Genomic DNA, 15,591 nt, shown 5'->3' with positions numbered 1-15,591 from the left:
TGCATTTCTTTTTTTAAAGATTTCAAGTTTCGGACCATTTTGTCCATATTCGGATCCACAGAAAGAATACGTTATTGAGTAAGAGTCCCAGAATCAATGTACAGAGAAATACAATGCTTAGTACCCATCATCCGACTTCTATGGAAAGCGAAGTATAAATGTACCGAGTCGGCAAATATTACGATGCTTACAAAGACGCCACGTGTTGCTCCTACTCCAGTAAGTACAATGTGTAAACTTCTGAGGATGATTATATATTTTGGAACACTGAGAGGACAATAAGTAAAGCAGTATCTCTAACCAGCCTATAATTCGTGTTCAGGAGTGCAGATGATGGTGGAAAAGTTAATTTACACTACTGACATTTCAGCAAGATACTCATTCATGTGCAGTTATATCTTGCTATGTTTCCAAAATTAATTAGAAAATATTAAACATAGAAAATTTCCTCAAGAGACCTATATTACTGCTCCCTTATTAGCGCAGATAGAAGTTTTTGTGAAGATTCACATGTCAGTGAAGCAAAGAAGATAGGTACACCTTGTCTGTGGGATTAGATTTTTTTGTACTGGCCGTGTACTATGGAAGAGACTGATCGGCTCTAGCGTGTGCCGGGTGTCCCTCCGAAGAGTCGTCAGTCGCATTTTCTCTGATGTTTCTGCAGATATTTGCAATTTAGATTGTGCACTGTGCAGGTAAAGTCAGCCTAAACAGCTCATCAAGTCTCTCATATGATGCCTTGTGTCGACGAACAGCGTCGATTTGCTCACTGTTACAATAATATGATTTTTAAAATGGAATTTTACGAGCCTATTCGATATAGTGGTCCCAAAGTAGTCCAGTCCGATATTTGCTTTATCGATATGTATTAACAGGGGCAGTCGAACACGAAGAATAAGCACTACTCCAACTGCGACTGAGCAGCGCTGCCGCATGGTGGTCGCAGTCAGCGCGGGCCGTGGCAGTCTTGTCGCTGCTGCAGTACTGGTTCGTCTTCGCTTTTTACTGTCCCTATTAATACATATCGATTAAACAAATATCGAACTGGACCAATCTGGGACCGCTCTGTCGAATGAGCACGTAAAATTCCGCTTTAAAAATCATCTCGTTTGTAGCGGAAACAAACCGACACTTTCCATCAACACTAGGCTAGTTGTCGTTTGTCCATGCTGAGCTTGTTATTGCCACGTAAGGAACGTACGGAATCCAGTTAATTTTGGCCCGCTGCATACGATTCTGTTCATTGCAAATGGAAACGATTGTGGATGGCAGGTTACGTTCGGGGAACGAAGATGACATCATGTGGGGTCGAAACTGGTAGCATGTGTTAAAAAAGAATAAACGACGTTAGATTTAAATACAGCCGCTGGTTTTGTTATCATTATTCAAGTACTACGGGTCCGCCGGCCGGTGTGGCCGAGCGGTTCTAGGCGCCTCAGTCTGGAGCCGCGCAACCGCTACGGTCGCAGGTTCGAATCCTGCCTCGGGCATGGATGTGTGTGAGGTCCTTAGGTTAGTTAGCTTTAAGTAGTTCTAAGTCCTAGGGGACTGATGACCTCAGATGTTAAGTCCCATAGTGGTCAGAGCCATTTGAACCAACTACTGTAGCCCCACTTCCTTGACGTATTACCAGACACGCTGTATAATAAGTTGATTCAGCCAGTGAAGTACGTGGACGGAGTTCCAAAACTTCCTGGCAGATTAAAACTGTGTGCCGGACCGACACTCAAACTCTGGACCTTTGCCTTTCGCGGGCAAGTGCTCTACCAACTGAGCTACCCAAGCACGACTCACGCCCCGTCCTCGCAGCTTTACTTCTGCCAGTATCTCGTCTCCTACCTTCCAAACTTAACAGAAGCTCTCCTGCGAACCTGGCAGAACTAGCACTCCTGAAAGAAAGGATATTGCGGAGACATGGCTTAGCCATAGCCTGGGGGATGTTTCCAGAATGAGAACTCTCTGCGTCCTGGGACTGAACCCGAGAGCAACACTGCGAAGGATGTCGGCTTCCCATCGGTGTTCTATAGTGCGGCCTTAGCAAGTGGGTTAATCTCGATTTATGCTAACGATAAACTATAAGAGTGCTTATGGAAACAAGACCAATATAATTAGAGGTTTTGCATATTTGCTAGAAAACACACTACTGCCTTAGCTCTAATATGCATTTCGTTTCCTTCGTTCTTTCAGGAAGTATGACCCTTACGACTACCCCGTGTGAATTGGACACGATGAGCCTCTTCCAAGACCTGAAGCTGAAGCGAAGGAAGGTGGACTCTCGTTGCAGCAGTGATGGTGAGTATCAAGTTAAAACATTCTTTCTGTACCTGTCAATATAGTCACTAAGAGAATACTTGTTGCAAATATGTCTGCTTTGACACACCAGCTTATCAAAAAAATATCGGTCACATGTTGTGAGGTGAAATTTCAGGAACGACGACACTATGTTGCAAAATAGTTAATGTTTTCGTGGTTACTTGCCGACGTATTGCCTGTTCGCTTCTGTCCGGGTCATCGACAGACGTTTGTTTAACGACTTTCCTGGTGTTTCACCAACACGAGTGACTAATACTGTCAAAAGTTTCTCCTCAACCACCAACAGTGGAGGGTGAACATTTGACAATGCTAGCCACTCGTGCTGGCTAAATGTCAGGAAAATCGTTGAACAAACACCACCCGAAGATCATGAGAGAGAACTAAACAGGCAAAATGTCTACACTGCATTGGTTAGGTACAGAAAACTAAATAACAGAATCATCACACTGTGAGATCAGCATCACTTTGGCGAAAGGAGCTAAATGCTACAGATGACTTCAGATTTATTTCCGTTAACAATATTGCCACAATACTCTGCATGACTATTTTTGCCCATTGCATTTCTATCAACAACTGTACAAAAGGGTCAATCTGCTCATCATATCTCAGTAGCAGGTTTACTACGGTGAAATGTTTCCTACAAAATTTTAGAGAGGAAGAAGATAAGCGATTTACTGTTCCATATCAGATTCCGATACATAAACTGCATTACTAAAGTGTTCCCTGAAGTATTATCCATGTAGCTTGGCTGCACCTGATCGAGAATTGCTTCCTAGATGAGCTGTCATACTTGTTAATCGGTATGAGAGGTATTTACCGAGCGAGGTAGAACAGTGGGAAAGGCATTGGACTCGTAATGTTGAAGAATGGATTCTAAATCCTCGTTCGTCTATCATGATGTAAGTCTTTCATGGATTCCCTGAACAACTTCTGAGAATGCTGAGAAGATTTTCTAACAAGAGAAAAGCCGATTTCCTGCCCTAGCCTTCTCCAAATGAGCCAGTGCTTCGACGCTAATGACCTCGGCATCGTAGGGACGCTTACCTCTTGTCTCTCTTCTTCCTTTGACTGTATCGGAAAAGTTATGTAACAATCGTTATGTCACACAAGTCATTAGAGTGGATTAGCAAACTACGACGTAGTGTCTATTCCTGTGACAAGTACGCGTTACGAAATCACGTTGTGCGCATTTCTACGAAAGAAAACTTCAAACGAAATCAATAACTGGTACCAAAATCAGTGCAACGTCATTAACGTGATTTAAATAAAAAGAAACTTCGCCCGTGCCTTTGCTCATCTGTTGAAAAATGCGTGAACAGTTTCAGTATGCATTTTGTACGTCTTCGACCTTCTGCACAGAGGAGGGTGCAAACAAGCAGTGAGAACGACGTTTAACCAGTTAAGCTCAAGAGCCTTCTCCGCTTCGCCACACGGGCCTTAGAAGGACAAGGAGGGGGCCCATTAACTATTTGCAGTGATTTGTACTAAACGGTCCACTTAAGGTGGCACTCGGCTACTTAGGGCGGCTTCTGTAGAATCTGCCGCAGCTGCCGATCAAGTTGCTGTGTCTTAACCACTCTGCTAATGGCCTGATTCCCAGTGCTGAGTTGGAGCACATGTGAACGCTGCAAGAGAAGCTCTCACATCCCTGATAGACTATTCAGAATTATATTCTCCATTGACGCCATAATTAATACTAAATTAATTCTATTTTTTCCAAAGTCTGTGGCTGGTTCCTTCTTAGAGCATTGTCAGACGAGCAAATGTTTCCAATTTTAGTAGCTCACTAGTCATGGGATATTGAACATCAACAATATCGAAAGATGTGGTTACAATTGTCAAGCTTCGCATCTTTGCATCGTCGAAGATGTAATGGAATGAAAAAGGCTGCGGACTCCGTTGCTGACACTAGTGTGGTGGCGCTCGAGCCAGAGGTAGCCGGTTTGATTCCAGGTGGTGGAAGAAAGTTTCCTCAACAGTATTTGCCTGGCAAAGAGAATGGCGGTAGTGAAATAAAATTCCTGATTACCAGATTTTTCCGCAGTGTCCTGGTTTAAATTCCTAACCTGTCCGAAATGTCTCCTAAAACGTTGGCGTGTGACGATGTTGATTGTTATAATTTTATTACTGTCTAGGGTATACACTACGCACCCCGTAAGTTACGAGGGGCACTCAAATTAAAACAAGACAGATGGAAAAAAGCTAAGTAAACTATTCATTATTTCAAAAGTAATCGTCATAATTGCTAATACATTTATCCCACTGTGAGAGGATACAGTCAATGCCTTCATGGAAAAACGTTTGCGATTGCCTATGGAACCATGTTGTACCCAGGTTTGGCTCTCTTTGTCTGAAACAAACCGATGGCCACGACTGTCTTTCTTCAGGATTCGAAAAATATGGAAATCCCACGGGGAAAAATCGAGACTGCACGGGGGATGCGTAAAGCCTTCCCAGAGAAACTTCTGCAGCGTACTCGAAACCATCTTGGCAACGTGTGGACGGGCGGAGAGGTGCACACCCCGGCATAATCATCATTCTGTAGCCAACCGAAAATATTTTTTCCATGAAGGCCTTAACAGTGGGATAAGTCTATACACAGATTTGGCGATTATTTTTGAAATAATTAACAGTTCACTTACTTTTTACATCTGTGTCGTTTTCGTTTTCAGTTGACTGTCCCTTATGTGATATAGAATCTGTAACTATTACAGATACAGACAACAGTAGCGAGTAGAGGATGATGAAACAAGCAAATAATTTAGGTAAACATAGGTCCGGAAACCAATGGTTTCCACGATAAGGCCACATTTTCTGTCTGGCCGACTTACCGGTCGTGTAACTTTCATTTCCTGAAACACAAGCCAGTCGATCGTTTGGATGTTTATGATGAAAAGATGCGTATGTGGTACATGCATGTTGGTATACCGGCACAAATCCATGTGACCTTTATAGAATATGTAACACGAATCTTTGCCTTCCGGAGTGGCCGTGCGGTTCTAGGCGCTACAGTCTGGAGCCGAGAGACCGCTACGGTCGCAGGTTCGAATCCTGCCTCGGGCATGGATGTGTGTGATGTCCTTAGGTTAGTTAGGTTTAATTCGTTCTAAGTTCTAGGCGACTGATGACCTCAGAAGTTAAGCCGCATAGTGCTCAGAGCCATTTGAACGAATCTTTGATAAGTGTATCGATCCTGGCTCGTCAATACCGATGCCTCCCACGTCCCCTGCCTTGAACCCGTTGGATCTATTTCTGTTGAGGATACATCAATATGCTAAATAATTCACAAATGTAGGTCTAATAAATATCCTTTTCGTGCACAAACGAACAGTAGACAAAACTGTGTTAACGAGGAATGCTCTGCAATGCTTGCAGACTCACAACACGAAATGCAGCTTTACTGGCTTCCGGGAAGACTTGAACACTAACAGCCTAGCCCGATAATAGGCAACTTCACTGGCTGCCGGCAAGTCTAGAACTCTCTCACACCCAGCGTGGATCACTTTCATGGGGCATCGTTCATTACAACTAGACAACAGATCGAGTTATTCGGGCTGTTCATCAATGTTATAAGCCCTCTGTTGTTCCTGATCTATATTAACGACATAGTAGACAATCTGAGTAGCCCTATTAGATTGTTTGCAGATGATGCTGTCATTTACCGTCTTGCAAAATCATGAGATGACCAAAACAAATTGCAAAATGATTTAGATAAGATATCTGTATGGTGAGAAAAGGGGAAACTGACTCTGAATAAAGAAAAGTCTGAAGTTATTCACACGAGTACTAAAATAAAGTCACACAAATCTTAAGGCTATAAATTGAACTAAATACTTAGGGATTACAATTACAAATAAAATAAATTGGAATGATCACATAAGTAATGTTGTAGGTAGAGCAAACCAAAGACTGCGATTCATTGGCAGAACACTTGGAAGGTGCAGCAGGTCTCCTAAAGAGACTGCTTACACCACGCTTGTCCGCCCTATTCTGGAGTATTGCTGTGCGTTGTGGGATACGCATCAGGTGGGACTGACGGATGCCATCGAAAAAGTTCAAAGAAGGGTGGCTCGTTTTGCACTACCGCGAAATAGGGGAGATTGTGTCACAGACATGATAAGTGAATTGGAGTGGCAATCATTAAAACAAAGGCGTTTTTCGTTGCGACGGGACCTTCTCATGAAGTTTCAATCACCTACGATTGCGAAAACAGTCTGTTGACACACACCTACGTACGGTGAAATGATCTCACAATGAAATAAGAGAAATCAGGGCTCGCACAGAAAAATTTTTTGCCGCTCTCCGTTCGAGAGTGGAACGGAGAAAAACAGCTTGATGGTGGTTCATTGAACCCTCTGCCAGGCACTTTATTGTGAATGGAAGAGTAATTAAGTAGATGTAGATGAATGTTCTTACGATTCAAATGCTATTGTCAGATTATTTTCTTTGGTACTTCTTAATGACTACACTGATGAGACACCCTTTGCGCTTACGCAAATTTCTATTTGACGTCTTGTTTAAAAAAATATTATGTAATGAAGTAATAAGTTTTGGTGAGCACGCAGCAACCCAGCAGACAACCAGAGTGTAGGGTATTTCCAGCAGTGCCACATCAGCTAAATGAAGGGCCCTACCGAGCTATGGTACCGTGTGCGAAAAGACACATGTAGCGTTCCTTGGTCACATACACCGATCAACATTTTCCAGTGATGTCCGTTGTCTGCTACTGTAGAATAATTATGGTTCAAAGAGCCAAGAACGTTACACAGTGTGTTATAACGGTTCCCACTCGTAACCTCTAAGAGAGACAATACGATGTCATAAGAACTTGTGACTGCGTGAATATTAGTATCAGATCACATGCTGGTAAGCAGGAGAGACCATTTCACCTGTTTCTCCGAATTTATTTCGAGAACCGAAGCGGCAGCGTCTGCCTTCCGCGTTGTTTTATTTACAGTTAAACGATCCATGAGTTTCACGTTTTTACTTTTCATTTCATGGGATGGGGTTAGTTCCATCGTTGGCTCCCACGGGCGCTAAAACTGAAACTGATTACAAATCAGAAACTTTACAGGCTAATTTGTGCATTCGAGGACCGATTGATTCTCAATGTAGACTTCAGTACTTTCCACAACTGCTAAAAACAAAGTTAAAGGCATCACTTCTCATGCTTTTATTGATGGACCGTGTGCGTTTTTAGGTTGTAGATTTGTTTTTGCTGTGAGTCAGGTTGGTGCTACTCCGCCTGGTAACTGTAATGGTTGGTTAACTGTTGTGTTTGCTAAATGTGGAGGCATAAGTGAGTACGGTGGCCTTGAGAATTTTGCTCGTAGCAATGTAATTTCTTATCGTGCTTTTCATTTTAGTGAAGTTGTAGGTGGTAGTAGTTCTTATTTAGTTCCTGCGCAAGCTTTGTCTATACGTACTCGTGGTCGCAGGAAGGTAGATGATGATGACGCTGTATATTTTTGGTGTAACGGTCATGGTTGCTGTGAAGATGTATCACTTGTTGGTGACTTAACTCTGTATTATCGTAAATAAAGCGTTGACCTTGAATAAAAAGACTTTCCAAAAGCCAGGGAGCGATTCTTCTTGGTGTTTTAGCTCTCTGGGGCCCTCTGGAATGCTCTCTGTGTTCTCTGCGACGCCCCTCTCTCTGTGTGTGTCTCTGTGAATGTGTATCTCTGTTAGTTGTAACTATGAACTATGGTGGACTGCATGAAAACGACTCGGCACCCGGTCACACACCGCTACCCTATAATTGCTTCCCATAAAATACTTGAAACAATATTGCGGTTCCTCTAAAAACTAACAGCCGTATTAGTTTTTCGATCTTCTGAGGCGCATGCAGAAGAGATGCCCTATAAATACGTCTCCGAAGGTTTATGACCCTCATCACTTCTACGAAATTAGGCATTGAATACACTTCCATTAAACAACCCTGTTAATTAAAGGTTCGTATTAAAATCTAAGAAATGATGGTTAGAATTTATCGTCACGTCGACATCCATGTTCTTAGACACGGAACACTAGCTGAGTTTGACAGGGGTGACGAAAGAAATGTTTTTGTTCAATGTACCATGGACTATGCCTATCGTTTCAGTTGTGCGACTGGAATCCGCTAAAAGTTAGGTTATACGATGAATCACACAAATCTAAAGGCTGTCAATTCAGCTAAACACCTAGGGATTACAATTACGAAAAATTTCTGTTAAGATAATGTTGTGGGGAACGTCAACCAAAGACTGCATTTTATTGGCAGAAAAGTTAGAAGATGCAACAGGGCTACTAAAGAGACTACCCACACCACACTGTTTCAACCTCTTCTGAAGTATTGCTGCGCAGATGGGGTCCTTACCAGATAGGATTGACGGAGGGCATCGAAAAAGTTAAACGAAGGGCATCTCATTTTGTATTATCGCGAAACAGGAGAGAGATTGTCACGGATGTAATCTGCGAGTTGGGTTGGCAATCATTTTAAAAAGGCGGTTTTCATTGCGAAAAGATCTTTTCACGAAAATTCAATCACCAACTTTCTCCTCAGAATGTGAAAATATGTTGTCCCCCACCTACACGGGAAGAAATGATCGTAATAATAAAATAAGAGAAATCAGAGATCGCACGGAAAGATTTAAGTGCTCGTTTTTCCCGTACGATGTTCGAAATTTCAATTGTAGAGAAATAGCTTGAAGGTGTTTCGATAAGCGCTCTGCCAGGCACTTAACTGTAAATTGCAGAGTAATCACGTAGATGTAGATGTACCATCCTGGCAATCGCTTGAAGAGATTTAGAGAAGCCACTGAAATTTAGAGTTACGGTGACTGGACGACAGCTTGAACAAAATTTCTCCCGAATGCGAGCCCAGAGTGTTAATGAATTCACGTCCTAGGAACCGGTGGATCACGGGTCATCTTGCAAGCTCACACGTCCCGTGTAGAACGGGCTTAATGACCTCTATATCCTAATTTTTTCTTCTTTCCTTAGGTCGTTCCAGTCATAAGTCGTAAAAAGGGCCTGAGAGTGCTATTGCGCCTCGCAATAATTTCTGAGACAGTTTTTTTGGTCAGAATGGCTAGCAGTGTGTTGTGGTTGCCCAGAAATCCTGTCATTATAACTTTTTTTTTAATTTTCTACATACCTACAGCTCTTACTCCCTTCGTCGTACAGGAAAGAGTTGCGAGCCAGACTGGCATTAAGTGAGGACAGGATATCCTTCTCAAGAACTAAACGCTGGAGAAAGTGAAATCAGGTTGTGAGTCCTGTATCGTGTGTCTGCAAATGCGATGCGGTCGTTCACACACTCTCTCACTGCAGAATATCAAACTACCTCTGGCTTCGATTACCGGTTATCATATCGCTAATAATTTTTCTTATTATTCTAAGAACTGACTCCGTTTTATTCAATTTCCGTTAGCGTAAGATAAGTATAGCGTAACGTATGTCAGCCTACTTGCCGTGTAGCATAATGAAGGAGACTGATGTCAAATAGCCATTATTTGAGCAAGGATATGTTTCATTTGCTTAATCAGCCAACTGCGGCGGCTTGTAGCCTACAAACATCAATAGAAAATCGAATATTAAAATAGTACTCCTTGCTCAACGTGTGAACTGATTCACGGCCAGATTTTTTTTACAACCACTCATGATGTTACTCAGTTGGGTTTAAATAACAGTTTGAGATGGTGAGACTCATAGAAACTTTTTCTCAGACTGATCTGTAGCTTCTTCTTTTCTCTTGTTATGGATGCTCTTTTTCCACATTAAGACTTCTTGCATAAAATAAGAGAAATAAAATGCGAAATGAAGGTCAAACCATAAAAACGGTACGAGTGAATCGTGAAGGCATCCTAGCCGTGTGTGAAGACGTGTGAGGAGCTGTAAAAGTGAGGCGAATGTGTCCTGCATATGGAACCGTCTCGACATTCACGTAGCGCCTTAGGAAAGCCTCAGGGACGAGCATTTTATTGTGAAACTTGCTCCCCCTGGATATGTCTTAATTCCGGTGCCAACTCGTTACGTACTAGACTTAAAGCAGCCAATAATGCGAGTTTCGGAAAACAATACGTCTACTTTCTATCTTATGTGTGTACAGCCTTTGATTCCCAACTGAACACAGAATTGTGTCCAGTAATAATTTCAGTATTTTGACTAAATTAAATTAACTGTAGTCAAAATTATACGTATAATAACCCTTGCCTAAGTGGAAGAGAGAGAGAGAGTTAAGAATACAACATTTTTCAGGCAAGTCATATTTTTCAAACAGTCGTTTTTATGGATCTCCAAGTGGCAGACTCGAGCATTAATACTAGCTTGTTAACTCCTACCTTGTAATAAACATTTGAAAGCGGTTATAAATAACTAGTTGTAAAATATGATGAACTGGTGGTAACGCTGTAATGCAGTATATTCCTAGCCTGCAATAAGCTGTTATTAAACGCCGAAACGTTTTTGTTACGCCATTGTGTGTGAATAAGAAGTAGATAACTGACTCTTCCCCGTCGTGTAGTAAAGAAAAACCTATTTACTCAGAGTCGAGAGTGAATATGTAATAATTAGTGGTACTGTCGGAGCTCCAGATACGGGGTCTCGCTGTCATGTTAACGTTCCTTTAGAAGATTTCAGAAAATAAATTCAATGAGTAGAATGTGCAGTATGACATAAAACAAGTGTTTTTCCAAATATATAACTGCGCGCAGGTAATATCTTCCTTCTTACCAATTAGATTAATATACGGCAACCAGGTGAACGAGTGGTTTCTCTTCCTTCTCACGTGCACTTCATTTCTTGCCCTGAAATTCAACACTTACCATTTCGTCGTTAGAGCAGTGGTAGCCGTGAAAAGACGCTAAAAGTTTAACTCTGCCTTCGATTAACGGCACCTAGTGATCCATAGTTATGGAAAGGATTATTAAAACGCAAAAATTACTCTGTCGTGATTATGACCGCACGACGGGCGTTAATAGACTTTGAATGCGGAATGATAGTTGGAGTTACACGCATGGGACATTCAGTTTCGGAAATCGTTAGGGAGTTAACGATTCCAGTATCCACAGTGCCAAGAATTTGCGGAGAAAACCAAATTTCAGGCATTAACACTCATCGCGAAAAACGCAGAGGCCGACGGCCTTCACTTAACGACCGAGAGCAGTGGCGTTTGAGTAGAGTTATCAGTGCAAACAGACAAGCAACATTGCGTGAAATAACAGCAGAAAGCAGTGTGGGACGTACGACGAACGTAACTGTTAGGACAGTACGACGAAATTTGGCGTTAGTGGGTTATGGCAGCAGACGACCGACATGGGTGCCTTTGCTAACAGCACAACATGGCCTGCAGCACCTCTCGTGGGCTAGTGACCATATTATGTGGACCCTAGGCGACAGGAAAATCGTAGCCTTGTCAGGTGAGTCCCGATTTCAGTTGGTAAGAGCTGATGGTAGGGTTCGATTGTGATGCAGACCCCACGAAGTCACGGACCCAAGTTGTCAACAAGACACTGCACAAGCTGGTGGTGGATCGATAATGGTGTGGGCTGTGGTTACTTGGGATAGACCGGGTCCTCTGCGTCAACTGAACCGATAGTTGACTGGAAATTGTTATGTTCGGCTACTTGGAGATCATATGCAGCCATTAACGGGCTTCATGTTCCCGAATAACAGTGGATTTTTTGCGGATGACAATGCGCTATGTCAGCAGAACACAGTTTTTCGAGATTGGTTTGACGAACATTCTGGACATTTCGAGCGAATGATTTGGCTTCCCAGATCGTGCGGCGTGAATGCTATCGAACATTTATGGGACATAATAGAGACGTCAGTCCGTGCACAAAATCCTGCACCGGCAACACTTTCGCAATTATGGACGGCTAAAGAGGCAGGACGGCTCAATATTTCTGCAGGGGACTTCCAACGACTTGTTGAGTCCATGCCACGCCGAATTGCTGCTCTCGCCGGGCAAAAGGAGCGACACGGTGTTAGGAAGTATCCAATGTCTTGTCACTTCAGTGTAAAGTACATGGTTGCCAATTAACAAGTTACTGTGCAGTGTATTGAATAGCGCCGCCAGAGGATAGATAGATAGGTAAGTTGTTCGAGCCCGCATCTCGTGGTCGTGCGGTAGCGTTCTCGCTTCCCACGCCCGGGTTCCCGGGTTCGATTCCCGGCGGGGTCAGGGATTTTCTCTGCCTCGTGATGGCTGGGTGTTGTGTACTGTCCTTAGGTTAGTTAGGTTTAAGTAGTTCTAAGTTCTAGGGGACTGATAACCATATAAGTTAAGTCCCATAGTGCTCAGAGCCATTTGAACCATTTTAGGTTGTTCGAGTCCTGCTATATCCGAGTTTGTTTATTTTCTTTTTTTCCATCTTGGCGTTTGCTAAATGGTTGTGATACTTCCTTACGAAATTAATAGAACTAACTTCTGTAATACGGAGTGAGTTTGTTCGAGTTGGGGAACTTCTATAAGCTGGTCCCCTTACTGACTGAACATGTATCATTTTTTTGTGTTGGTACAAATTCACGGATACTAAAGTTTTTATTAATGTATACCGCAGGCAGGACAACATGACTAGCGTATCGATAAGGGAGAAAATTTTAATAAACCTATTGTTTAGTCAAATAATGCCGAGAAGTGCCGCTAGAGAGTGCTGAGAGCGCAAATTGACGTTAACCACCCGTGTGCCGACTGCGCTATGTCTCGTGACGTTGGAAATCCCCTCTGCGTGCACGTTAAAGTCAGCTGCCTCGTCCCTTGTGCCGACGGCTTTGGCGTGGCAGCTGACAGAAAGAAACGGGGTCGAGACAGCTGCGGAGGCCCGGCCGCTAACGAGAAAGTGTGAGCGCCAGTCGGCGGAGAGTGAGTGGTGGCGGTGGCGGCGGCGGCGGCGGTGACGTATGAGGAAGTGAGCGCGAACTGGCCGTGCGGCGTGCGGCGTGCGGCGTGTAGGTGAAGGCCGGAGGAGAAAGCGCGTAGAAAGCGCCGGCTGCCGCTGCCCGCCCGCCCCATGGCGCGCGCCGCTGCAAGGTCGCAAGGCCACGCGCCCATCAGCCCCAAATACACCATCACTCCGCCCGCTCGTTGGCAACTTTATGCGACTTTTTACGACTGTTCTCGGAGCAGTGTCGCACTTTTAGGCCGCGCGCCCGAGTGCCGTCTCGACTACTGGTGTGCACTTTAAATGTGCCGTTACTGCCTTTCCATACCGCATACAGTGACATCAGAGGCAAAGGATGACACGACGGTCGGTCGGCCCCGCTTGGCGGGAAACTTTACTTCTTTACTGTGTGTACGCTGCATAACAGCAGTACTGTAACGAATCTGTGAGCAAACTCACAAATAAAATATCAGTATACTGACTGATTGAGATATCAGATTTAGAGGTTGTAACACTGCCATAGGCTACAGTAGGGTGCCACAAGTAAGCATTGACAACAGTAATTTTCACAGAAGCTTTGGTCAGTTGAGGTAGTACATTCGTTACCAGTACGTTAGGTGTGTTGCATACCTATCAGGCGTTTCCTGATTTAGATCGCCTTGTTTGCGTATGCGAACAGTGTCTTGCTAGATTCCCCTATACACTGGAAGTAGTGAACCGTCTAGAAACTGACTGAGGATAATTTAGGTTAAGTAGTGTGTAAGCTTAGGGACTGATGACCTTATCAGTTAAGTCCCATAAGATTTCACATACTTTTGAACATTTTTGAACATAAAAGCGCAGAAATTACACGATCAACTAATCGTTATTACTTATAAAATCCAATTTAAATTTTTTAAGTGTATAAAATACACAATGGACGAACACTGAATACTTTGTGGTTCTGATTATATGAAAAAAAAACAAGAAACTGTCGGCTTCCAGTTTCTCTCTTATACATTCGTTTATGTTTCTTTCCCCGCCAATGCTATCAGTACTACCGGTAATCCTAACGTTTACTACGTCATTTATGTAGTGTGCAACTCTAAATCACATTAGATTAGTTGTGGTTTTTGTTCCATGACCCGCCCGAATGGCCTTGCATGTTAAAGCGCCGCTTCCGGGACGGGAACGTGCGCCGACCCCGAATCGAGTTTGCCCAGCGCATAAATGACGAGGGTCGTTGTGCCGGCCAGCCTGGATGTGGCTTTTAGGCGTTTTCCCACATCTCACTAGGCGAATACTACGCGGGTACCCATGTCCCGCCTCCGTTACATGGCAAATCCGTATTTAACCACGTCGACCCTGACCGATGGTGGACAAAGGCACAAGAAAAAGAACTTATTTGTTCAGTAGCTCCATAATGTGTAGATAATTAAGGATGAAGAACGTCTAATGAAACAACAATACGCAGTACATCTACATCTACATTTATACTCCGCAAGCCACCCAACGGTGTGTGGCGGAGGGCACTTTACATGCCACTGTCATTACCTCCCTTTCCTGTTCCAGTCGCGTATGGTTCGCGGGAAGAATGACTGATGCAAAGCCTCCGTGCGCGCTCGAATCTCTCTAATTGTACATTCGTGATCTCTTTGGGAGGTATAAGTAGGGGGAAGCAATATATTCGATACCTCATCCAGATACGCACCCTCTCGAAACCTGGACAGCATTGCTACACCTCGATGCAGAGCGCCTCTCTTGCAGAGTCTGCCACTTGAGTTTGCTAAACATCTCCGTAACGCTATCACGCTTACCAAATAACCCTGTGACGAAACGCGCCGCTCTTCTTTGGATTTTCTCTACCTCCTCCGTCAACCCGACCTGGCACAGATCCCACACTGATGACCAATACTCAAGTATAGTTCGAACGAGTGTTTTGTAAGCCACCTCCTTTGTTGATGCCCTACATTTTCTAAGGACTCTCCCAATGAATCTCAACCTGGCACCCGCCTTACCAACAATTAATTTTATATGATCATTCCACTCCAAATCGTTCCGTACGCATACGCCCAGGTATTTTACAGAAGTAACTGCTACCAATATTTGTTCCGTTATCATATAATCATACAATAAAGGATCCTTCTTTCTATGTATTCGCAATACATTACATTTGTCTATATTAAGGGTAAGTTTCCACTCCCTGCACCAAGTGCCTATCCGCTGCAGATATTCCTGCATTTTGCTGTAATTTTCTAATGCTGCAACTTCTCTGTATACTACAGCATCATCCGCGAAAAGCCGCATGGAACTTCCGACAGTATCTACTAGGTCATTTATATATATTGTGAAAAGCAATGGTCCCAAACACTTCCCTGTGGCACGGCAGAGGTTACTTTAACGTCTGTAGACGTCTCTTCATTGAGAACAG

The 15,591-nt window shown here is 43.5% G+C and overlaps 1 protein-coding gene across 1 annotated transcript in view; it reads left to right on the top strand.

Moving 5' to 3' along the window:
* LOC126249164 (hormone receptor 4-like) overlaps positions 1-15,591 on the top strand; it is a 230,334-nt gene that overhangs the window by 89,364 nt on the left and 125,379 nt on the right. The window contains exon 2 of the mRNA XM_049950821.1: positions 2,188-2,292. Coding sequence (XP_049806778.1) covers positions 2,193-2,292 — 100 coding nt within the window. The 5' untranslated portion in view covers positions 2,188-2,192. The remainder of the gene's footprint in view (positions 1-2,187; positions 2,293-15,591) is intronic.

The sequence above is a fragment of the Schistocerca nitens genome, chromosome 3, assembly GCF_023898315.1.
Source record: "Schistocerca nitens isolate TAMUIC-IGC-003100 chromosome 3, iqSchNite1.1, whole genome shotgun sequence".
In the NCBI taxonomy this organism is placed as follows: Eukaryota; Metazoa; Arthropoda; class Insecta; order Orthoptera; family Acrididae; genus Schistocerca; species Schistocerca nitens.
This window is presented reverse-complemented; position numbering and strand designations above follow the sequence as displayed.